A 26365-nucleotide genomic window follows, 5' to 3' on the forward strand; every position below is an offset into this window, starting at 1 on the left:
GCGCAGTGGTGGAGCGCCTGCGCGAGTTCCTGCCCCCGGAGTCCGTCATCGTGTATTTCAAGTTGGAGCTCGTCCGAACCGTGAACGACACCGAGGACGTCACGCACGAGGGCATCTTCGGTGAGTTCCTGTCCCGCGTCGAGGAAGACGCGTCCGCGAAGGCGCCGGCCATCATCTCCGAAGAGGATGATGACCAGCAGTGGCAACAACCGGATGGCGACATCCCCAGGTGAGTAGTCGTGGTAATTACCACTATGCCCTCTGTGGACCCCAAAATAAGCGAGTCTGATTCCTTTCCGAGTAGTTAAATTGCAGTGAATGATGCTACTGGGGTAGAAGGCGACCAGTAGCGTATCTACTCGATTCTGACGCGCACTGTTGTTCTCGAGAACAATGGCCGGCACGTGAAAATTCGGTACGGAACGAAAACTGCGATAGGGCACCGCTATAGCCATTAGAGCTCTAAACTGCCGTAATCCAATCCACGCGTATGCTGCAGCCAGATGGAGGGGGGGGGAAGGGCGGTGGTGGCTGAGACATCATGTGTATTGGATCCATAAGCTCGTTAGGCTGCCATCGTCGGAAAGTTGCTTCAGAAATTTAATATTTAAAATGCCATCGAAGGAATCGAACATGAGAAGCTATGGGATATGGATACGGAGGCGTCCCACATCTACAATGACCGATCCCTTGCTCGCGATGGCTGTATTGCAATAAAATTTCTTTTATCAAATTATAAGGATTTGTTACTTTCTCTTCTACAATAATGATCTGGTTAGTTAGGTCAATGTGCGCGTTACATTCAAGCGCACGTTAGAATCATGTGCTTGTCAGAATCGAGAAAATACGGTACTGGTGGGTCGGCCGCCTGAAGCGATGCCGAAGTCTTGAAGGGGTCGCAAGGTCTGCCTAATGTGGGAGAGCGCGCGTCACATCTCAGTTGTGACGCGCGAGATTGCCACCTAAGATAACTTGGTATTTCTGATACCGGCGCCTGGTAACTGATTTATCTGTGCAGTTGTTCAGAGGCTAACAGATAAAATCACCGCGGAATTAGTTATTCGACAGTACGTGCAGAAAAGTAACTGGAAAGGATGCGAAAAAAAAACTTGCGCTGTATTCGGGCTACTGATAATGTCATTTATTCGTAATGCAGAATGCAGGAAGCACAGCAAGTAGAATGAAGTTTACAACGATAATGGGACTCATTCGCGAACTGCTTGAATTGCGTGTTTATTAAGCAGATATCCAACAAGGCTTCCATTCCTCGTTACATCGCCTTGTATGACGGGATGTTACAAGCTATGAAGACATGAGCCTTTCTGCTTGACAGCAATAGTATCCGCCGCAACGCGGCTGTTAATCTTTGGGAGAATTTCAAGGAGCACATGAGAACTTGCGTAATGTGTCTCCATACAGATTGATTTAGGGCCGATTTACGCCCGAGCCGCCCATCGCCGCAAGCCGCACCGCACGCTTGCGGTCGCGCGAAAAATGGCACATATCCAGCACTTGTGCACAAATTACCATTTACACTGTGTGCACTGTGCATACCTTACACAATGTAAACCGAAAGTTGTGCACAAGTGTTTGATACGTGCAATCTTTCGCGCGACCGCAAGCGTGCGGTGCAGCTTGCGGCGATGGGCGGCTCGAGCGTAAATCGGCCCATACACTCAAGTCTGGCGCACTATTGCCTGGGTAGTGTCCACACTCGCACATCAGCCAGTAGCGTTGCGAACACGCTCTATACCTGCGGCCACGCATGCAATGAATCCCTGAGCCTGCCAGAGGCCTCGACTTCTCTGGAACATTCAGATAATGGCCGATGTTAGTAGCTTCTGATGCTCGCTGTCCGCTAGTGTAATCATTTTATTTGCCTTCAGGCAGTAAAAAAGATATTAAGCAGCAGGCAGGCATCAGGAGGCAGTATCAAAAAACAAAAAAGAATTAAGGGTGCAGTTGACTAGCAATAGCCTCCTTCGACGAAAGGGACATTTGTGCGGCGAAATGAATAACATGTCTGACTATATGTTCTACATGTACACGTGCTACTGACTACAGGTAACGGGGCCTCGCCAGGCCTTACCGCCTTTTGTCTCGGTCCCCTCTTTTTCTTGAAAAGAATAAACTTCACTTCACTTCATCCACGTAAACAGGGTGTGCCTGAACGGAATATCCTTCTTGAAAGACTTTACAAGACGACATTGAAGTCGTTTCTGCATGTGACTAGTAACGAACTTTGCAAGAGGACTAGTAAGTAGGTCGGCCAAATAGCCAAATGCTCCAATACTGTTGCAGGCCGTCGTCTTCGACATCTGGCTCAAACCACGAGTGGTGGCGACCACGTGTCCTAAACGCGCAGTCCCCGCCGCCACTGGGCCTCGCTGCGGACCTGCCCGGCCCGTCCTCCGCTGTGGCACCGCTGCGCCCATGGTTTCGCCGTCCGCGTCTGGCATCGGGGTCGGGCGCCGAGCGAGGTGCGTTGTTTCGCAACGTGCTCCCGGTCCTGCTCGTGTTCCAGGCACTACACGAGACCGCGGTCAACATCTGGGGCAACGCGGTCATCTCGTTCTTCAAGGAGCAGGCCACCGGCAGGACCGTGCAGGTATCGGCGATGGGGACGAATGGTGCGCTCCAAGAAATTCTTCCGTTGAAAATTCAGTCAGGTCGAAGAGGTGTCTCAGATGGTCATCAATGAGCAAATGTCGGTCGCGCCCAGTACGCGCTGAGAGCCAAGAACTATGCTAGAAAGGTGTAAGGCAGCGAGTTTACTAATAGTCTCTGCAGGGCAGCGGCTCGCTAACATTACTGGTGCCCTCCGCTCCCTTCACACATTGAATTTTAGTTTGTTGCGCGATGGTCTTCGAGAAGCTGATCTTCGATGGTCTTGGAGAGGCTGATCTGGCACTCTGCAACGTGTGGTCTCGTGCGAGGTTTTATGCACTGCACTGGGCGAGTGCAGTGCCACATGTTGCCATTGTTATTTGTATTAATAATTCTTGTCATCGGGCACCGGGGGTCTCATTTCAGTTTCTAACTACGAGACGTCTTTCTGTATATACTTATCATGTACTTATCCCCGTTTTCGTCCTGAATAAGCTGATTCTGAAGAGAGGGACGAAGACACACAGTGTTGCCAATTTAGCGTGCTGTCGCTATAGTTAGGGACTTTCTTGTCTGTTTAGCACGAATTTTCCATTTAGGGACTGGTGACTTCTTTTAGCGACGTGGCAGAGAGATAGGCGGCATTTTTGGTATTTCGATGTTAGGAAAGCTCCTTCGAAAATAGCCTTTCAGAAGGCACTTTATAATTCAAAAGCCACATGGAGCGGCCCTAATAGGCTGTACGACGCGTGTACTCTCTGACCATGAGGAAACAACAGTTATCTCACCGGATTCTGCGTGCTTAAAAAAGGCACATTTTCAATGATTTTTATCATTATTCTTTATGAAACCGATTTTAATGGGTCATAGCCCCGGCTTCTGCATTTTCCCCAAATACGTTCGATTGGGGGACATTTCCAAATTTTATTGTGAGATTTGAGACGCAGCAGGTGGATAATAAGATAAGTCCACTGTAGAAACGCACATACATAGGGGAGGCTAGTTTCAATCACGCGAGCCTACGCACACTGCTCGTTTATCACATGTGTTTGAGCAAATCATTAGTGCGGTGAGCGTACAGATAGACCAAGGGAGTCTATTTTTGAGCGCCGAGGCCTACCAAGTTTTCTGGGATATTGTGGGTCAAAAGTGCCTTTACGTGCTAGGAAAATCAAATCGATTGTTTTTCAAATCTTGCTGCATATGGAACCTCACAATCCGAGAGTAAGCACCGATTTTTCGTTGTCATGGGAATCTCTGCTGCCGTCGTGCGCATTTGTGCAACTACAGCAGTAAAGTAAAAGCCCGCTACATACTGCTGGTACATTCAATGTTTTATTTTCCTCACACGCAAAGTCCACTGAGAAACCATATCTGTTTCGGAAAAAGGACTTGCGCCATGCTAGCGTATAGTATAGCGTTCCAAAAGGCCTACGCTGTCTAAATTTTACTAAAGCATTTAGCGACAGTTTTGGCTACCTTGCAGCAATATTTAGCGGAAATTTAGCGACCTTTTTGCCTCGTTTTAGCGACCCATTTTAATGAAATGTGGCAATACAGCAGACTTGGAGAGCAGCGCGTGCTTGTAGACAAACAACGCAACGCCTTAAGCACAGGGACGCATGAAACACAGATTATTGGTCGTCGTTGTTGCGAGCTGCAACGAAAACACCCGCCCACTTCTGTTGTACCGCCTCCCGGCAGGTGACGTCGGCGGCTGTCTTCAGCGTCACGCCGAGCAGCCAGCTGGAGCTGCTCGTGCGCCGCCTGAGCGACCAGTTCGGCTCCACCGACGACGCGATCTCCGTGGTGTTCCCGCGCAACCAGGACGAGGTGCTCGGCGAGCTGAAGGCGTTCGAGCAACACTTCCCCTCGGTGCCGGCTCTGGCCAACCAGGCCACGGAGATCAATGTGGACGGCCAGTGCGCGCCCATGAGCAGGCTCAAGGTGACCCTGCTGCTCATCAAGCTGCTCATCAAGCTGCTCATCAAGCTGCTCATCAAGCTGCTCATCAAGCTGCTCGACTGAGCTCGGTGAGCTTAGTACGTGCGGGCTGTGACATCTCGGTAGTCTCGCTCTAAGTATGGTGGCGTAAATATGCACATTTTTCATATTTTATTTTTACCGTTAAACTGCGCCTTTTTGTTGTAAACAACGGTGATAGCCATCGTGGACTTGGATTTCATGGCAGTTTTCAGTGTTTTTAATCTGCGGGGGCGAAAATGCACCTGCGTTAAACATGCCGTAACGTGACTCCTGGTGCTGCAGTTACATATTGTAAGCTCCAGCGAATTTTAACTTTACTCGCATATGAATCATTTTAATCCTCGTGTTAGCACTATTTATGGGCAAATTACCACCATTTAGGGTATATTAATTGGCATTAATTGCCAATATTTGTCGTTGTGCAAATAGAATCACCTTATATGCAAACCTTGATACTTCTGCGCCATATTGTCCACTTTTTTTCTATAGCGCTCGAGCCGTATACGTCACGAAAAAATGCGATATTTTGCTGCGATAAACAGTAAACTAAACTTCCATAGTGAACCGGGCTAAATAACGTACGTAACGTGCGCTCATTTCGTGAAATTTGAAATGTGCTCTTGGGCTAACGCGACGAGCTGTGTAGAAAATTTTTCTAATAAACAAGAATGAAGATTCACATATACTATACCGCCCAGTTTTAATGACGTAATACGTGGTTTGGAGGGACAATCACAGTGGCTCTCCAGTTCTCCTGGCTCTTCTCACTCAACTTTTAACAACGGTCCTTTCTCTACAGGTATCGCAAGTGAGCCAGAGCTCGGTCACCAGGCCCTTCTCCGCCCGCCGGCATCGGAAATGAATTGTATATAATATTTGAATTAGATGTTACCATAAAGAACGCGTTATTGGCGCCCCTCATCGGCGACGTTCTATTGATTGTTTGCTTCTATACTTAACCAATTCGCAGATACATTATATACCTAAATATCTTCAAAGACTTTTACAGGTTGTACTCTGTATCAGTAGTTTGCAAGTACGGATCAGTTTAACCAGTCATGGCGACATCCGTGGAGTTGCCTTTAGGTTGACGTTAAGCTTATCACGCTCGGGTTATAACGCCGTTCTAATAGACGTCCGTTTACTGTAGTCGACATGGTTTGTGTCAGCTGTGGGGACGATCAAGTTTAGTAGACACAACCATGTCCACGGAAACGTCTCCGAGTTGATGCGGAGCCTATTACGTTAGCGCTATAATGCCGCTGTGTAATGCGTCCATCTCACACGGGCGACACGGACCACGCGCTGTGCGTATACACGTGCGGAAGGCGATGCACCGAGTCGCTCGCATTCCTATTGTCTTTGCGAACTGTGTTGGAGCGAACTCGTGAAAAACGTTACTGTGGCGCAACCAACGTTTAGCTTCGCATTCTATTGTCTTCTGGCGGAATAAGGTTACTGAAGTTGGCAAGTGCACGTACCATATGGTCTTGTAGAATCGGCTCGCCCCATGGAAGCCGACAGGGATGAATTATGGGTGTGCGAGAGACCGTTGTGCGTGAGTCACATAGAAAAGACGAGCTAACTTGGCCTATGTTCGGTAAACAAGTAGCTTATTTGTTTGTTTTTTTAAATTCTGGACGAAAGGCGACTCGTTGCTGGTCCGAGCCGAAGCGACATCTGCATAACGAGTGCGGGGCTTTATATGTATAGGTCGATACGGAGACATCTGTTCACGACCACATCCTTTAGTATCTGTGTGCGAATTCGATTGTCTTCTGGTAGAACAAACTTATTTAAGTTCGCAAGTGCACGTACCATATGGTCTTGTAGAATCGGCTCACCCCATGGAAGCCGACAGGGATGAATTATGGGTGTACGAGAGACCGTTCTGTGAGAGGTAACTTGGCCTATGTACGGTAAGCAAGTAGCTTATTTGTTTGTTTTTAAATTCTGGACGAAAAGCGACTCGTTGCTGGTCCGAGCCGAACCGGGGAGTGATAGCAAACACCACTCGTGACTGTGGCAGCGGATGTGGCGCATCTTTTTTGACCACAGGCGTCGCGCAGTGCGCGTGAAATTTCGGAGTACATAGGCAGCTGGCCAATAAGAAGTGCCAGCGTCTTTGCACAATCTCGAGAGAGCCTGCGAAAGAATTCGCGCAACCCTCGCTGTGTCGAGTGGAGGTCTTGCATGAATCTGTACGCTGTCTGAAGTAGCGCGCTCACCACCGCCTAACATGTGGCAACTGGCGCCCATCCAGCCTGTGCGTCGAACCGGAGCAGCGACATTGCGTCCGAGGATCAAGTGGAGTTTAAGAATTTGTTTTTGTTTCTTCTTGCGCTCTTGCAAGTCTGACTACTGTCACTTTCGCGTTCGTTTATTGTTTTCTAAAGTTAGCATTTTTTTAAGAACTTGCGTAAGTTAAAAGGCCTTAATAACTTTGTACGCAGCATTTATTTTTTTTTTGAAAGTTATTAAATCTCAACATGCGGGATATATTTCTTCACATTTATTCAATTTTTCCTATAAGTTTTTATTTCAGTTATAAAATAAAAAACTTGTAGAACCACCTGCTTCATGGGGAATCCCCCGTAGTGAGTAAGAGCCCTTGGTGTAAAAAAAAAAAAAAAGAAAAGGTTGGTGTGTTTAGGAATTATGACTGCTTTTTACCTCTCTGAAAAATTGTACTACGTTCCAGCGTTTCAATTGTCTTGTTTTTATGCACCTAATTTAACCACCCGATTTGTGGCCAATCCCACGAGTATATGCCACAACCAGTCAGGTCAATAAGCACCAGCTCCTCTATAGGACATTGCCATAGGGTTGTCTGCGCAGCTGTCCCGATTACTTTATTTATTTGAAGAGGACTTCCTCGTCAAATTAAACAATGCCCTCTTTTACTTTTCATTTGATCTCGAAATTTCTTATTAGTGTTTTTTTTTGGACGTCGCTGATTATCCTTTGAAACCTATCCAATTCTGGGATCCGATTCGCATCCCCGCACCGATGTTTTTTCTGTTAATGGTGGTGGTAGCAACTTTATTGAGATTCTGCTCAGTTATGATCTGGCAGGCCCGAGTCCTAGAATAGCCTATCACGAGGAGCGACCCTTTCGACCCAGGCAACGAGGGCTTATTGTAGTTTTTGATGCGGCGTTCTGAGCAGCTCCTCCCGCGTCTGTTGTGAGGTAGCTGGCAGGAGCGACCTGGGAGGCGGTAAGCCCTCGCACCCCAAAAGAATGTGATTTTGGGTAGCCAATGTTTGATTTGTGCAGTTTTGAAATATTGGGGGGTTCCATTGCCCGTTGGTAATTATGGCCAGCCAATGTGGGCTGGGGAACGACTTAGTTTGGATTCGACACAGGATCGAGGTTTGCGCTCGCGGGAGGCTTTCCTTTGGTGGCGGGTAGATTCGCCTTTTTGGCTTGTAGTATGTTATCTCGTGGTATGTCGTCGGTGCCTCATCCATGGTATCCGAATCTGAGGGGCACACCTCCTTGTTAATAAGACCTCTGGCTACCCAGTCCGCCTCCTCATTCCCTTGATTCCCCGAATGGGCAGGGACCCATACGAGTTCAACACTATTTTAATTTGTAAAGTCCCGTAGGACTGCGCTGCACAAACGCCTATGCTGCCTCTCGAAAACTTGACTATTGCCCTTTTTGAGTCGCTTATGATAGTTTGCACGGAAGGGTTCATGATGGGCCAAAGCAATGACAGTCTCTTCCGCTTCCACGGTGGACGCTGCTTTTATGGTCGCGGCGTTGAGGATACTTCCATCTCCGGTCACGACGCTCACTACGTAAGTTTGGTGATTTTGCTTTGCTTCATCGACATAAGTGGTGTGCTGGTTGGTTTGGTATCTTTCTTGAAGGGCCTTGGCTTTGGCAGACCGCCTGTTGTCGTGTCTCCCAGGGAGCATGTTCTTGGGTAACGGTTTTATAACCAAACGGCGTTTGACTGCACCGAGTAATGTCGTTCTTCCTGCTGAATTCATAGCGGGATTCAGCCCGAGTTTACTTAGAATGACGCTGCCAGTGGCGGTGCTGGAGAGTCGTTCACATTGGTTTGTGTTATGGGCCTCCACGAGTTCGTCTAGGGTGTTGTATATACCTAGCTCAAGTAATCGTTCAGTGTTCGCATACCTCGGGAAACCAAGGGCAGCTTTATGAGCTGTGCAAATGACGCTGTTAACCTTTTCCTTGTCAGAATGGCGCAGGTGGTAGTAATCGAAGGAATACACGACGCGACTGATCAGGAAAGCCTGCGTCAGATGGCAGATACCGGCCTCCTTCATACCGCGGTGTCGTGGGGCTACTCGTCTGATTAGGCCACATATGTGGCGGGCTGTCGTCTGTAATCGGACAATCGCCTCAGAATTATGGGTGTTATGTTGGAATTAGCATGCCCAGGACTCTTATAGTCAGTACGGGCGGAACTGGGCCGTCTTCCAAACTGACTCGTATAGGTGAGGTGGCATCCCTTTCGGTGGCGTGTTTGGTAGATTTATCTCGGATGACGAGAAGCTCCGATTTTGTCGGCGAGCACGCTAGGCCATTCGGTCGCACAAAATTTTGTACGATATCCGGGGCCGCTTGCAATGCTTCCGTGATTTCTCCATCGGAACCGCTATTGGTCCAGATGGTGATATCATCGGCATAGATGGAGTGTTTGATATGCGGGATCCTTTGCAGTTATGGAGGCAGGTTTCGCATGGTCACATTGAAAAGGAAGGGGGAGAGGACCGATCCCTGAGGGGTGCAATTTGTACCTAGTTGAAATTGTCCGCTTTTAATGTCCCCAAAATGTATTTCTGCAGTGCGATCGATCCTTGAGAAAGCTTGTAATATAGCTATAAGTGCGCTTCCCGACATTCATTTGGGCTAGGTGTGTGAGTATTGAAGCATGTGACACATTGGCAATGTGTCGTTGTCAATTTTTTTTCTGTTCGTCAGTGAAAAAAAAAAACTAAAAACAAAAACGAAAGGTTCTTTTCGTGAATGCCCCGCTTTGGGTCTGGTCATTTCGCGAGCAGAGAAGAAAGTAACGCGAGCACTTATTCTTTCGCCGTTTTTCTTATTTAAGGAAAGACATTTTAGAATCAAGGTTTAGACAACTTGGTTGAAATGTTTCCATACCGCAAATTTTCTTCTCTAGGAACCTCCTTTCTTGGAAACTGCCGAGGGGCTGTTCGCTCAGCCGTGAAGGAATGTATAGTTGTTTTGGGCATATTTTCTTAAGTTCATCGTGTGTTGTGTTTTTGTTTATTTCTTCCTGACAATTCTACAGATTTTAGAAGTAACTGAAATTTTCTAATTGCGTCAAAATATTGGCCAATTGGCATTGCTGTAGACGCAAGAAGTATTCCCTCCTTTGGGGCAGCTACATTGGGTTTTAGCTGCAGGAACGTATGCATGTCAGTCTGCGATATATAGAGAAATCTTATAGATAGCAAAAGTTGCGAGTTCCTTTGTGACACAAGGAGAATACGTGGTTAACTTACTGATCTATTATTTTGCAAAATTCCAATTTATTTAACTGTAATTCAATTTATTACCATCTAGTTCTCCCTCCTTTCCAAAAGCACACCTTTTTCTCGAATAAAAGATGCCTCTAGCATTAGTTTGTCTACTTTAAATAATTGTACGATTTCATCTGTGCCCTCGCATATACTTTTTCCCCTCACGTTTTCTCCCACCGCGCCCCACCCGTTTGCCCACCGGCTTCTTGGCCAATCCGCCGTAGTAGATATGCACCATAATATAGGTAGCAAGCAAGCAAGCAAGCAAGCAAGCAAGCCTCATCAACATCATTAGCGTCTTGCGGCCAACCCCCCCCCCCTTCCCCCTCGTGCGCACGCTCCACAAATGCGAGGAAGAAGAAGGTGGTCAGGGTGAGGGCGAGCAATCGGGTGGATGTCGAAATTGTTCTAATCGTCGTCGGCCAAACGGCGACGGGTAAACGATAGAAACTGGCCTTGTTGAGCCGGCCTTCCGGGCAAACGCCGCGATGTCGACTCAGTGGGACCCGAAGATGATCGAGAACCAGGAGCCCTCGGCCACTTGTCTCCTGAGGGTCAAACAGGACATCGCGGAGATCAAGGCCAACCCGCTGCCCGGAATCTACGTATCTCCCGAGGAGGACGACCTGACCAAGTTCCACGCCATCGTGGTGGGGCCGTCGGGCACGCCCTACGAGGGCGGCTTCTTCCAGTTCTTCATGAAGTGCCCCGCCAACTACCCGATGCAGCCGCCACGCGTGCGCCTGATGACCACGGACGCTGGACGCGTGCGATTCAACCCGAACCTCTACGCTTGCGGAAAGGTACGTGTCGTCCGAGCCCGAGCTCGTGTCCGCAGAGGCGTCCTCAACCTGTCAGGGAACACATCCGCGAACGAGCAGACGGACGCGATCGCAATGCCAGGCGGACGTGTTGTCCGCATCACGGCGCGTGGGCAGGAATGCGTGGGCGTCGATCCCGGAGACGGCGCAATACCGGGCCGAACCGCGGGAGAGGTGAATCGGGCTTCAAGCACTCCGCCAGCTTCTAAAAAGAAGTTTAATGCCTTCGGTTCTAATAGAAACACATTATTTCGGCTTTGTCAGGGAACCATTATATATTGGAGCCCTTTCTTCTCTTTCACACACACACACACACACACACACACATATATATATATATATATATATATATATATATATATATATATATATATATATATAAACGAGAGGAAAGGGGGTTAACCGAGGGGCCCGATTGTTATTAGTCATATCATAAGAAGCCAACAAACACTGACACCAAGGACAACATCGGGGAAATTACTTGGGCTTAATACATGAAATTAAGAAACGATAACTTGATGGAAATTAAGCGCGTTAAATGCGAAGGTTGTGGGTTCGGTTCCCACCTGCGGCAAGTTGCTCTTTTTCATCCACTTTAATTTATATAATATATATATATATATATATATATATATATATATATATATATATATATATATATATATATATATATATATATATATATATATTATAAATTGGACTTAGTGTAGTAAGTTCTCCTTCATGTCCTTTGTTTGTTTTAAATCCTGTTTGAGGAATAATAACGGGGAAAGAGTACGGTGTTGGCGCCCATACACGTAGCCTATAGGCTTCTGCCGATTACAACGTCACGCGCGTCGGAGGTGCCGGCGTGGCTGCAGCAGCGGTTGCGGCAGATGCGCGTGAGGTGCGGCGACTGCGGCGGCGCTTGTGTCGGCGTAGTGTAATGACATGTAAAAAAAAATGTACGATTTCGTAATGTAGGCAGTTCATGTATGCAGCTGCAGTGTACTACAAGGGGGTAGTGTGTTCAGGGAGGGCCCGCGGCTCAGGCTGTTTTTTAAGACGTCACCAGGTCGCGCCACTTCACTCTGGGATGTGTGGTAGCCGCCGTGTTTCTGCCTACACGCGCTGCAACGGCAGCTCACTGCGCCGGCTGCGCTTGTCAATGTTTGTAGCTTTATTTTTTTTTATTGTTGAAGGTCCTCACAAGCTCCGAGGGGGAGTGTTTAGTGAGAGGTCGAAAGGCTAAACATATCGAAAAGGAGAGCGAGCCAACTCTTTACATAAGATTTGGCGGTAAGAAATGGAATTTTGTACAATTGTTAGCCGTGGAAGTCACAATTGTTCCTTATACATCGTTCGGCTGCAGAAAATCAACTGTGGAATTGCACATGCAATTCTTGCAACTATGTGTCGCACGAGAAAAAAATTTCTCAATGAAAAGCTACTCCTTCGCATGCAGATGTCGCTGAAAGAATACACGGACATTCTGCAATGAGATTGGCTACTTAATTTCTAAAATTCCCAGAATCAACACTCTATTGGAGATAGAAAAAGTAAATAAGGAAATGAATATGTACATAATTCTTCAATTGTTCAGCTAACATGAGTAATGCAAAACAGAAAACTTTCATTTAATTGGCCAATTAATTCTTTACCTAGTGAACTCCGTAATTGCCTGATTGGTAATCATTCAATTAAGTGATGCCATTTGGTTAATTGATTATAAGTCACACTCGTGAGTAATTTCAAAGTTGGATAATTAAAAGTAATTCAGTACTTTATATTGCATTCAGATCTTTATATTGCGGCGACAACTGCTGTGCAAAGGTCAAACTGGAACACCTCAGAGAAAGGCAAGCCTTTCAACGATTGCGTCGCGTGAACTACATGAACTACATTGAAGTCACGAACAACACAAAGTTCGAGCGCAACTGATAACAGTGAGGACTGATCGACGGGAAACCCTGTGCGACGCATGTTGGCGGCGGCGCTACACTTGCGTGGGCTGGCAACCAAGTGTCTCACACTTTAGGCCTCACAGCATTGTATGGCGCGTGCAGCCCCTGAACACTATACCCCCAATGCAGCCTAAAAAGCTTCGCTGGGAATCCGTCGCCATGCGAATGTTGCGGCCCCACGAATTTTCGAAGTGCGATTAGTTCACGAATTAAGTTTACTTGCGCAATATTTGAACGGTTCTGTTTGGAACAGAGTTTGAACAGCGCCAATAAGACAAGCACACGAGGAAACAAATTGTCTTTTTCGCGCTGTTCAACCTCAGCTCCTAATATGAACCAATTAGCCCTCATCAAGATCCTACTAATGCTCTTTTTAGGACTTAGGTCGTTTTTGAGAAGTTCTGCTGCCAGCTCAGTAACACCCGGTGAAGTTCTTTTTCATTACGTAATCGTTCACGCGCCTCTTTTTTCCCGATCTCTGAAGAAAGCCCGCGAATTATGAAAAAAAAAATATCACGTTACTTGCTCTTGCGCATTTGGAAAACAGCACCATCAATCGTGTTATTAAAGAACGACGCACGCGCAAAGCCGATGTGTGTTTGAATTCGCGTATCAGCGCCTGCCTATCTCTTATCATTTAGAATTGGGGCAGACTTCGACCTTCACGTTGAAGGTGCTGATTGGCGCTGGACTCCGTGGTCGATCGCTTCTGTGAGTTTTGCGACACGTATGCTGGCTTCGTTCTCTCAAAACACGACTGAGAACGCTGCTATTTAGACGCTCAATATTTTTTCTTTTTCGTACTTCGTGCCATCTTTTTACGGAGCTCAAAATAAAGCACTTTGCTAAAGGTAATGGAATAATAATAATAATTAGAAGCTTTGTTGGTGGTTTCTGAGTACGCCCCAGACATTTTGATATGACTGACGCCCGAGAACGAATATGACAATTTTCGCGTAATAGATGTAACTAGTTAGCTAATTAATGGGATTTCAAGAATTACTGAGTAACTATAGGAATGGCTACGACAAATATACCGTGGGCCTTATCCGTTTATTGTCTAGCAGCGTAGATGTTATTTCTCGATATTAAGTGAAACACTCGGTATAACCATAAGAAAGGGGGTTAACCGAGGGGCCCGATTTTTATTAGTCATATCATAAGAAGCCAACAAACATTGACACCAAGGACAACATAGGGGAAATTACTTGTGCTTAATAAATGAAATGAAGAAATGATAAATTAATGGAAATTAAAGTGGATGAAAAAACAGCTTGCCGCAGGTGGGAACCGAACCCACAACCTTCGCATTTCGCGTGCGATGCTCTACCAATTGAGCTACCGCGTGGCTGTTTCCCCATCCACTTTCTTGGGTATTTACGTGTCCTAGTAGAACCCTGGGAGTGTTAGCCAGCGCCACCACTCACTGACCTTGGCCGCAGACGGCTGCGGCCAAGGTCAGTGAGATGCATCTGGGATGTTTATGCCAAATACAGAAAGAGTACAGTAGCTAGCTGGGCGAGTCGGTACATCTTCCTAACAATTACACACAGCGCGCACTGACAAACACGAGCGCTGACTGACGACTAAAAGTTTATTGCGTTTAAGCACATGTGCACACACACAGACACACACACACACACACACACACACGCACGCACGCACGCACGCACGCACGCACGCACGCACGCGCACACACACACACACACACACACACACACACACACACACACACACACACACACACACACATATATATATATATACATATATATATATATATATATATATATATACATATAGGGAAACAATCCCGCGCACCAACATTCCCCAAACCTGACCTTACATCCATAGCCAAGGACAGTTCAAAGGACATGACGCCGGTTAACATTATTTTAATTACTTCTCTCAATCTTTCTCTCATAGGTCTGCCTCAGCATCCTCGGCACATGGCCAGGACCCGCCTGGAGCCCGGCACAGAGCGTAAGCAGCGTACTGATCTCCATCCAGTCGCTGCTCAACGAGGAACCGTACTACAACGAACCTGGATTTGCGAAAGGAACGTCCCCCATCGCCTCTAAAAACTACAACGACAATATACAACACGAGACCATTAGAGTTGCCGTCTGCGACATGGTAGAAGCCTGCCTGCAGGCCAACCCTCCGTGTCCGCCGGACCTGGCGGGGGCCGTTTTAAAGCAGTTCACCGAGTCGTACGGCAAGTACGAAGAAAAAGTCAACAGCCTGATCCATTTCACTGGTTCCAACATGGCGGTGGCATTTCTAGGTTTCTTCACGCAGAAAACTACGTATCAGTACGGGACACTGCTGACGCGACTCAAGGACTTGAAGGAACGGGTGGAGAAAAAACACGAAGCCGAAGTGAATGCTAACATGGACGCTGATTTCAACGCTGGTGTTAACGTTGTCGTTGTTAACGCTGATGCCAACGCCGGACAATGATGGAATACCGTTGCGAAGTCGTCCCGTGGAGCAATTCAAAGCCGGACTGCTCCCGATTGTCGGGGAAACCAAAGTTCGACCACGAAAAAGGAAAGACGCAAGTTAGCAAAAGCTCGAAGAGTTCACTAAGACGACTGACAGGGGACATGTGCATGCCCTCCCCTCTAAATTAAATGATCTGATCACGAATAGCCTTATATAGCGTGAGTGCGATCAATACTATAGCACCATTGTGTGTGAGAGAACACCTCTGTTTATTCTTAGTTTGCAGTTATTGTCAGGGGACTTTCTTCTTGCGCTGTCAGCAGGTTACAACCGCCGGTTACTCAAATCTGGCTAGGTGCCCACGGGCGATTGTGGACAGGGTGAAAGGCGAAAACGGAGTGGCGGTAGGGACGTTTCCAGGGCAGACTTTGCCACGAAGGGAGATACAGAAAAGCTCGCAGATAAGGCACAGGGACGCAATCTTGTAGTAGTAGCGGGCTGGCTAAATGGCGTGCAGAACAGAAAAGCGGCAGCACTACTCCGGCGTTTAGCAAAGGGGGTAGACGACCTACGCTAGATGTCCCTTCTGGTGCAGGCTGTGGTGTGCACGGTGCCGCAGGTACCTTTACGTAAAGCTGATATACAAAGAGTGGTTGCGGCCACTAACGAGGATATATGGAGAGAGAGAGCCGAGAGGAAGGTTTCGAGGTTGTGGGAATAAGCAGGGAAGCGAGGAGGAAGGGCTGTTTTCAACGAGACGGAATCCACTTCATTGATAGGCTTGAACGAGAAGTGGCGTGGTGACTTGCTTGCGCCGCAGTTGCGTTTCTTGGGGGGCGTCCGGGTGCTCAGGTGGCCAAGTTAGGTACTAATGAAGAAGGTCCCCTAGGCGAACCGCAGACTAGCGTCGCCATCAATAACAGGAAAATGATGGAAGGAGGAAGAGAGCTCGCCGTGCAATATGCTACATGAACATGCAGGGCGGAACAAGAAATGACAAATGGTTAGACATTGAAGAGCAGTTAAACAGACAACAAATCGTGGGGTATGCCGTTGGCAGAAACGTACGTTAGAGCCTTAGAAGAGCCGCCAGTGATTGAGAGTTACGTTTGGGAAGGGTGCAACAGAACTAAATTGCTAAGAAAGGGATGATAAGTCTGAACGCTCATACATCAGGGAGCCATATGGCAAAGAGTAAATTCAAAGCTATCAGGCACAGTAAGTGGAAAGGAAGCTTTGCTGGGTGTAACGTATTTGTGGACGGGAAAAAAAGTGCAAAGAGAAGAATCGGGAATTAGTGGAACGCCTAAATGCTGATATTAGGGGTTTCGGGAACGATGTGGAAATTATGTTGTTAGGTGACATGAATGCCAACATGCAGGACCTAGACGGATGTAGTGATAACAACGGGAAGTTAATGCTAGATGTCTGTGAGCAACATTACCTCGTTATCGTGAATTCGGGGCCTAAATGCGACGACCAGGTCACATGGGAAGGCGAAAATAGGCAATCGGCCATCCAGTACTGTCTCCTGACCTAAGCAATTTATGATAAGTTGAGAGAAATGGTCATTGACGACGAAGGCTATAACAGCATAGGGAGTGACCATAAATGTATAATTTTGAAAATGGAATAAGTAGTTGGGAAATGGAGCAAGGAACGACCAGCCCAAATTTGAACGCTGAACAAATGACAAAAACAGACGCAAGAGTCAGGAAATAACTTGGCAAATCACCAAGTAAATAATGGGATTATATTGAGCTTCTAAGTGTAATGACGAGAGAAATCGGGAAAGCGAACCAACACGCTTGTTGGAAAGAAAGAAGGAAACCGAAAAGTTGGTGGAACAGGGAAATACCAGAAGCGATCGCCGAACTACAGAAGGCCTCCCGAGAGCACAGGTAGGGAAACAAAAAGAAAGCACAGTTGCCCCAGGATGAAGTAGCCAGAAAATGGGGAAATATACCGGGAGAAAAAATATGTGGGTCAAATACTGGTTCAAGCAAATCTAGAAAGTGAAACTGAGTGTTGGTTGTGAGAAATACACGAAGAAGAGAAAGCCGAACCTAGAATATTTTGGAATTACATAAATGATATTAGGCAGGAGGTCTGAAACAATAGAACATATCCTAGACGAAGATGGAAACAAACTGTTTTAACAGGCTGTTATTTTTCGTTGGCTTGAGAACTAATCTTTTTCTCTCTCTCGCTCTTTCTCTGGGTTAAAAGATAAACTAAAACGCGGCACGTTTTATTTTTAGATAACATACATTGACCCACTTGCATTCATTCGTTTATAACAAGACTCAATCGCATAATTATCTTTTTTTCTCCTCGAATGCGTTTAGTCACACGACCCGATTCCTCGTCAATCTCCCCTACTTCATATGGGAAGATATTACGCATAACAGCACCGGGGAATTGGCCAAAAAACTCAATATGCGCCCCATTTTTTGATAACACCAACATCATCACTAGTATCTAACCAATCCCGCAACGTGATCACGCGATACGTGCAAAAAAAAATCTCTGGCTCGAGCCATAGCGTTGGAATCTCTTAAAGGCCCGGTGCTGAGGATACTAAAAGCTTCGGCATGCATCACGGCCGCAACATTAAAAAAATCTATTGGTCGTTACGCTTCCTGTGATACAGTGTCTTGGGACGTCGGCACTAGAACACTGCAACAGGACGTATGTGATGCCATGTTTAATTCCGTAACTGAAACAAAGAGGCTGACTTCTTACTTTCGTGGTTTTACTTTCTTGAATATGAAAACAATGTTAACTTGAAAATTTGAAACAATATTTCCTGAAAGTTGCAATTGAAATTAATTATTAGTATTCATTTACTGTCATTTTTAAGTGACAATATTCCACTTAGGTATTTTTCGCTTTGTATGTACTGCCGCCCGATTCATGGCTGAACACCCGCAGTGGGTTGAGCCATATTCGTAGGCACCAAACCAAACCAAGCCATCTAAACGAATGCCCTGCTAAATTCCTTTATTTTTGTTTTTACTTTTAAGTTAATTATTACCAATTCAATATTACCTTCCTGATGTTATTTAACAGGCAATTCTGCGCTATTCAATGCTATTTCAATAACTATTAGGAAATTTATGCTCCATAATAATTTCGAATAATCCACCCATCTCTTGGCCAATCCCCCACCGTGGGTAGGAGCCACACGCATCACAGGCCACAACAACAACAACAACAACATCGCAGCCTTCAGTGCCAAGCTGTCTCAGGCTGTCGACGGCGCTGCGACCAAGACTTCAGAGCGACCCCACGTTTTAACCGAAATCGACGTCGGGACCGCGATAAACGCGCTGGAGGCGTCCTTGGCCGTGCAAACTGAGCCTAGAAGCAAGGCTCCTAAGCCGTAGTCGAAGAGCGCAAAAACCACCGAAACGAGCAGCAAGGACAAGGCGCTACCTAAGACCCCGGAGTCCGTGGAGGTGCCCACGAAGCCCGGGAAGTCGACGCTCGACCGATCGAAAAGCTCGAGGCAGCAGTGGGACCTCAAACTGGAAAGCCGCGAGCAGAACTTGCCTCTTCGTGGTCTGCAGAGCAGCGCGGTGCAGTTTGGGAGGAAGCAGCTTGCGAACGAGACAAGGTGAGAGTGAATTCACTTCGGCGTGCACAGTTCGACCTGATCCCCCACAGCCGTTATCGGCCCCGTCCCTTCACCGTTACGGCACCGTCGCCCGTCAGGAGTGTTTAGTCGCCGGTGCCTCCACGCGAACGAGGCGCCGGCGGTGTTAATTAAGATCATTGGCTAAGGTTGCGGCACCTCATTCGTGAAAAAAAAAACTATCATTCCTCAGCAACATGGTTTCAAATCGGGATGCTCCACAACTAAACCTTGTTAGCTTCATGGTGCATACCTCTCAAGCATTCTATAAGAAAGGACAGCTCGATGTCATTTATTTTGACTTCAGTAAGGCGTTTGATGTTGTATGCCACATAATACTCCTTCACAAGTCGACGCAACTTCATCTTCACCACTCCGACACAACGCTTATAGGAAGCCACCTACGCCACCGGTACTGCTACGCTAGCGATAAGGGTCAGTTGTCAGAACTTTATTTGGTTACAAGTTGAGCTCCCCAAAGGTCTTTTGTGGGCCTTCTTCTTTTCTCACTGTTAATTAACGACGTTGCGGCACTCATTCAAAACTCTTCAATTTTGTTATATGCTACTGACGCGAAATTTTTTAAAGCGGTACAAAATGCTAATGGTTGCGCCACTCTTCAGAAGGACATCGTGAATTTTGCGTCATGGTGCGCTGGTCATAAATGCATCTCGAACGAAAGTTGTAAGCTTCACGCGAGCGACTAACAGGACTATATTTCCCTATAGCGCTAAAGACGTTCTCCTGCCAAGAGCTCAGGTAACAAAGGACCTCGGAGTGTACTTCGACAGCTCTCCGAGTTTCTCACCCTCAATGGACGAGGCGGCATGCACTTCGAACGCTCGGCACAGTATGTCGGTTGACGAGAGAATTCAAACAGCCTGGACCATCGACACTTCTAATCTAATTATAATATTGCAGAAGTTGATTAAATAATTAGGATTAATTATCTAATAAGGCGGAATGGAAAAAAGGATGAGTATCTCCAAGCGATGGCAAAGAACATTGCCTTTGTACTGTCTAGCTATGGGGTATTTGTATATTATTAAACTCTGGCTAAAGTTGGATGGGACACCCTGTATACAGGTTCGCTGTAAAAAGGCATCGCAGGTAAGCCGCTGTAGTCATGGCTGTCGTGATAGCAAGCCCAACATCAACGAATCGATTTCGTCTACACGACGTCGCAGCGTCAACGTTTCACACTTTGCCTACGCCATTATCCGGCAATTCCATTTCCGCATAGCTCGAGTAGCGTTCAGTACACAAAGGCAACTATTGCGTGACATTGTAAAGTTGTCACCTGTGCGGTGCATATACCTAGACATTGCGTCAGTGCATGTGTTGCGTAGGATTGAAATTAAGATGTGCGTGGCCTTTTGTTTTACACAATTCATGTGACCGCTTCGCAAAAAGCTTCCTTTCACGTAAATTGCGTGTCGGATAGGGTTAATTCTTGTTATTGTTTTCTTCCGTCCCCGTTCGATTTAGCACACAAATGCGCCTCTTCATAGCCAATCCTGCTTCTGCGTGCAGCTCGATCGAAGCGACTGGGCTCTATACATGGATCCCATCTGCCTGAAGCCTGGACGAGCCTGGACGCGTACCGTTCTAGTGGAGGCGCGTCCAGCTACAATCGTGTCCAAGGCCTGGAGTTCCACTCTCCAGAGCAGCTGTTCTTCGTGGCCGCGTGTTTCACGTGCTGCGTCGGCGGCGACGCACGCTCAGGCGGCTTCGCGCATGCGCAGTGCGACGCCACCTTTAAGCACGTCGACAAGTTCACCCGGCGCAGCGGTGCAAGCTGTTCTGATCGAGTGGCACCGGTGACTACAACGGACTTGTATGCCTTAGAAAAAAAAAATTGGAGCACCGCTTGTGTAGTTGCGACAATATTCCTGTTTAAGCGCTATCTTTGGCACACCTCGTGCTGTCAAGGACATAACGTTGTGCGACATATTTTTTTGTAGGCCCGTTAGGTCTAGTGGTGTTTCCGAGAAACTCGTGTTGACAGCCTTATGCAGTGGGCCGGACGGAACACAGACTTAAGCCAGACGTTTATGCTATGATGAACATTTTCGTTTCTAGTCGTATATTTTATGTTTATTTTTTGCACTGATAATGAACTACGTAAGGAATGATTGAATGACCCTTCGAAGTTTGTGCTAAGAAAGAATATTTGTCGTGATTGCTCCTTTTTCTTTTACTAATTACAAGCGCCGATGCAAAATCACCAAAGTCAACAGGGCGCCTTCTAACTCAGTGTTAAAGAGCCACTCAGCCTCAGCTGAGAAGAGAAATGCTTTACATCGAACCCGACATAGTTGGAACTGTGTGTGTCATTTCGAATAAATTATGCGTGAATGTGTAATTTACGCATGATTTTCTTATTAGTACCATTACTACCAAGACTACGATGAGCATATCGGTGTCGTACCAGAACACAACGTTTCTCAAGAAATGAAGGCCCCTTGAACTCTGCGCTTGCTCTTCAGGCGGTGGCGTCGCGCTCTTCTGGACCGGTACCACTGGGCCAGATAGGTCTCGTGTTCGGAGCTCGCACTGTCGATGTTCAAAAGGACGGCGACGCAATCCCTGCGACGGAGAGGCTCGACTAACAACGTGTTAACGGCGATCCGCACGCCAGATTGGTGGACTTGGCTCGTTTAGATGGACTAGACGGCTGGTACACGGTCGTCAGGTTGACCCGTTACCAGCTTGAGAACTAGGTCGTGCGGCAGGGGGGTGTTGTGTTCTGCTCGTTCCGAGTAGGGGGGCAGCCGCTTGCACACAACAGGCTCGGTAGGAACCTGTTGTGTGGGTTCGGGTAGCCCCGTTAGACAATGTGGGCTCGCACAAGGCATGGCGTCCAGGAATTCCATTTTCATGAGTTCAATGATTCGCACGATGGGATTAGGCAAAGATCTGCACGATACCTAAGGAGAAAATACGAAAATTAAGCACCTGTACAGATCCACCAAAATTTGTGAACGCCAGAAAGCGTCTCGAACCCGTTCCTACACCTTCTGTCAAGCGCTGCAGGCGACATGATGGCAGCGAATTACCCCCTTGGTGCGTTTTATATCGTAGCTGATCGCGTACAATTTATTTGGCTGCTCATTAACGGCGAATGTGTCCTGCATCCTACGATAGAACAAGTGTGCATTGCACCCCCAGCTTCGAGTACACTGCTCGTTTTACTCGCAGTAGCATGTAATGCTGCTAGGTGTGGCACATGCAGTCCGGTGAGCAAAAAATAGAAGCACCAAGGATTCCGCGATTAAGCCAATCTCCGTTTGCCGAAATGAATGTAACTTGAAATTGAAGACTTCAGTCGAAAATTGTCATTGCAAGCTGTCAGAGCACTCGTCAATTTCAATTTCCGCGTGCGAATCACCAACAAGACTATGGTTCTTTTCGATGATCCTGTGGTACGTATACTTTTTATGATGGGCGTACGTATATAATTCTTTTTGCAAATGTTTTACTGTCGCCACACGAATGCGCGGCGTGCCGGCGATGGGAACCAGCAGATATTCGACGCGTGTTTGCGAGAGCAATGCAAGGCTTACAAATCTGCGTTCCGCAGCGCGATTACCGAGCTTGAGCATATACGAACGTATCGACGAACAAGCTACAGTCGAGAGCGATAAGGGAGCGCGATAGCACGAACGTGCTACTCGCGAAGACCGAGAGATGAGACCGCAGATATGGCGGGCTACTCGGCTCGGTCGCCTTGGCAACCGCCGAGCGTGCGCAGTCCGACGGAGACGCGGCAGAACGGTGTCGAGAGCTGCCTGCGGAAGCCACGGCTGCGTGCCAGGTGAGCGGAACTTAAGTTTTTCTTTCAAAAAAACGTGTGAAATAATATTTTTTTCGGAAGTCAGTGAGAGGCCACTTTCTTAAAGAGCACATACGCTAGTGAGAAAAAGGAACGCGTTAAGTGTTGCTGGGGGATGCCGAAGAAGGCTTCCCGTTGTGCGTTTATTGCCGAATTTTGGCGGAAAATATGGTCTTGCCGTGTAAGCCTGATGTGTGATGATTATGTAGCACGGCGGTATGTAGCGAAGGCGCGCTGTCGTTAGCGCGCTGCTTTCGGTGAGACGCTCTGAACGGAAGCAGGGGGAATGAAATAGTAAGTTTGAATGGCTACTTGCTTTGTTGCCTCTCAAACAGTATACAACGCGCGTGCGAGCCTCTCTTTTGAAGCAGTGGCGAAAATATTGGTCGAGACTTGGCGAGGGCAAAGCTTTTCTATGCGCCTCAGTAATCGGGACCGCAGCAGGAGCTCTTGTGACGCCTGATACCGGGCATTCTACTCTTCGGCTGTGTGTATCGTAATTTTCCGCTAAAGGTAATTAGTACGCTACAAGCTTACTATAAGAAATGGTGTACCAACCTTAATGTTGTCTCGGCACTGAGGAACTCACAGAAGTGTTCAAAACGTCCTTTCGGCATCCCGAACTTCGAATGAACAAATATGTTCAAACGACAGGAAAGGAATTGCCAATACAATGGACAGTTTCGGTCGATGCGAACTTCGAAACCTCGTAAGGTTTGTTAGCTATTAAAGAACACTGGTAAACCTGCCAGCAGGTGTAATTGTTTGTCTTTGTGCTCAGCATTATTGCAACAGCGAAGAAGTTGGAGGTGCTGTCCACGGTTTAGTGCGACTAAGAATCATTACGTCAAAGAAATCCAGCTGATAAAAGTGAATTCGTCAGTCCTCCGTCCCTTTATGCGGCGTGCCTCATAACGATATCGTGGTTTGGGCACGTAAAATTGCCGAAGTGAACCTAAAGCCGTTCTTTTAAGCGAATCTGAAGATTTCGCATAAAATTCCGGGGTAAAAAGAATAGGTAGGGATGGTGTTCGAATCTGCAAAACTTAGTTTTAGGCGCGGTATCAGTTCCAGTGAACGCTCGTAGCGGGGCAAACGAAAAAAAAAATGCGCAGAATTGAAGTCGGGCTTTCCGTGAAGCCCGATCCTTCCGTGCGACGTCCGTTTAGTTCGGGACCGTCAATAGCTGAATGCAACAGCGATTCTTTATGGCGTTATCTTTTTCCAACTGGTTGACCAGATGCGAGCTTATCTGCCAGACCAAGTCGCCGGCGAAGTTTGCCACGCAAAAGAAGCGCAGCACTTTTCCGTGCCATGCTGTTACAGGGAAGCTGTTTGTGCGAGTGTGGAAGCACTTGATAATGCACGTTTTCACCATGTTCCAAAAGAACTAAATCGAATTCTTCCTTGCGTAAAAGTATGACGTCACGGGCCGTGCGCAAAGCGAAGTGGTAGACGTGCGCAAATAGATGATGGGTGAACCATTTCCCTCGTGTTTATGGCTACCATGGCATATGGGCGATGAATTTCTCCGATTACCCAAGTTCGCTGCCAGAAGCTGTTTTTCAGCGGCAAACAGTTTCCTGATCCTTTCTTTTTATAGGCGGCTCGAAAGACGATACGATGTGAAGGCCGACGTGCCATACTGCGACATGTGTTTACGTCGTGGAATGAAACCGTAGTGCCCCCTTGCCATGAAGGGACATGGTCGGACATGTGCGGTTGAGCTCACTGAGCTTTGAGGGTGCAGACGATTGATACCGCGATCAAGAAGCTCGATCACGTTAAAATGGAACCGGATGGAGCAAAATCGCGATCGGAAAAGTCCACATAGCAGCACTCTTTCCAGGTTTGGCTCTGCCGCGATCGAAAGTGCCCGAGCAGCATCAACCGATGTGACAGGAGGTACGAATGCTGGGTTCGCTGCGGTGCCAAACTGTTGTTCACATTGTCAGCTAAGACGCTCGCACTGCATTTTACAATGAAGCTGCCTAGAGCAACCCTGCGGCGGTGGTCGATGTTTGTACGTCTATTACGTCGCGTCGACGCGAAATAATTTCCGTCTCCAATTTGTCGCGAATGATATGTAGCTATCAATTTAACGTACGTACCTTGGAAAAAATCCTACTCAAATTGGCCGCTAAGACAACTGTATCATTACTCTGAGCTTCGTTTACTTGTGTTAATTAGGTAGTTCACAGTGAAGTTGTAAATGTTACAGGATTCCCGTCTGCTGTCTATACATGGCCGTTTATGGAGGTAATACGGTTAGAGAAAACGGCTGTAGCTCTTGTTTTCATCGAAAATATTCCGAAACAAATTATATGACAAATAGCCGCTAGGACGACCCTAACAGTAAGCCAAGTTTTATCTACTTTTCTTGGTTACATAGTTCACAGTGAAGTTGTAAATATTCTAGAATTCCCTTCTGCCATGCAGCGGCGCTTGCACATGTCACTATTTCATAAAATGAGATTGAATCACTCCATAGTTAAAAGGCGTATTCCTTGTCTGTGTCCTGTAATAATAATAATAATAATAATAATAATAATAATAATAATAATAATAATAATAATAATAATAATAATAATAATAATAATAATATACATACATACATACATACATATATGCGTCGATTGATGTAAAAGACACCCCAGCTTCGCTGCTCGTCCTTCACAAAGTTGAAGGGCTGATGACTCTTATTTATTTTTTGCGATTTATGCATCAAACCGCACAACTCGCCGTCATGACGATCCAGCTTTCCGGACGCGCACAAAACCGCGAGAGAAAGGAAGAACACCCGCAATACGCCAGGCTGTCAGTGCATGCTAACGAGCGTGCAGCGTGAGGTTTGCCCACATAACCCTTCAGCGTGTGCCCGAAGACCACGTGACCGACTCATCGGGACGTAGGCAGGGAGAAGTATGTTATTCACCGAGTTCTTATTTGAAGGGAAGCTGAGGCACTTTTAGAAGTGAACTTCGAGCGAGTTATAGCTATTCTATCCTGAATACAAAAGTAGCTGTTTAGCAGGCCATAATATTAATAATAATACGTCACAAGTAGCTTTAAGTAAAACGAGTAGCAGTGGTCGTAGGGAATGGTGCGTAGAAATTGACTGGGTATGATTGGCGAACTCGACCGTAATGTCATCGGGGGCATCACCAGGGCGCATAATTCAAATGTGGTGCGAAACTTACTGGTTTGTGTCCTGCGCGATCAGAAATGCTACACATTTTGCATTTAAAGTGGAGTTACTTTGTCGTTTGGAGTTTGTCTTCTGCATCCGTACTGGAATGAGTAAACTGTGAATGCGATTGTGGTAGTTTGGCAACCACAGTGCAATGAAGCATGGTGCAAGAATGCGCGGAGCACTGGGCCAATTTTATCTTTGGGAAACGCCTATTGCTGCTATTTTATTTAGTCTTAGCTATGCCCTATGTGTTTTGCAGGAGTAGATTGGGCGGTAAAAGTCTGCAAGGAGACCTAGCAAAATTTTCCGCAAGCTCCGCGACAATTCACTGCATGTTTTTTTTTGTAGTATTGTGGTCTTGCACAGCATGGG

The 26365-nt window shown here is 46.9% G+C and overlaps 1 protein-coding gene across 1 annotated transcript; it reads left to right on the forward strand.

The window, feature by feature from the left end:
* The first annotated feature begins 10500 nt into the window (after positions 1-10500).
* Positions 10501-15521, forward strand: LOC142559534 (ubiquitin-conjugating enzyme E2 Z-like). Its single transcript, XM_075671117.1, has 2 exons — positions 10501-10919; positions 14807-15521. Exons 1-2 carry the CDS (start codon positions 10605-10607, stop codon positions 15341-15343), a joined length of 852 nt encoding a protein of 283 aa, XP_075527232.1. The 5' UTR covers positions 10501-10604; the 3' UTR covers positions 15344-15521.
* The last annotated feature ends 10844 nt before the right edge of the window (positions 15522-26365 follow it).

This window comes from Dermacentor variabilis, chromosome 10 (genome assembly GCF_050947875.1).
Source record: "Dermacentor variabilis isolate Ectoservices chromosome 10, ASM5094787v1, whole genome shotgun sequence".
NCBI classification, from domain to species: Eukaryota; Metazoa; Arthropoda; class Arachnida; order Ixodida; family Ixodidae; genus Dermacentor; species Dermacentor variabilis.

Coding starts and splice junctions, on each gene's coding strand:
- LOC142559534 (XM_075671117.1), top strand. CDS start 10,605: ATGTCGACTCAGTGGGACCCGAAGATGATCGAGAACCAGGAGCCCTCG. Junction 10,920..14,806: donor ACCTCTACGCTTGCGGAAAG/GTACGTGTCGTC, acceptor TTTCTCTCATAG/GTCTGCCTCAGCATCCTCGG.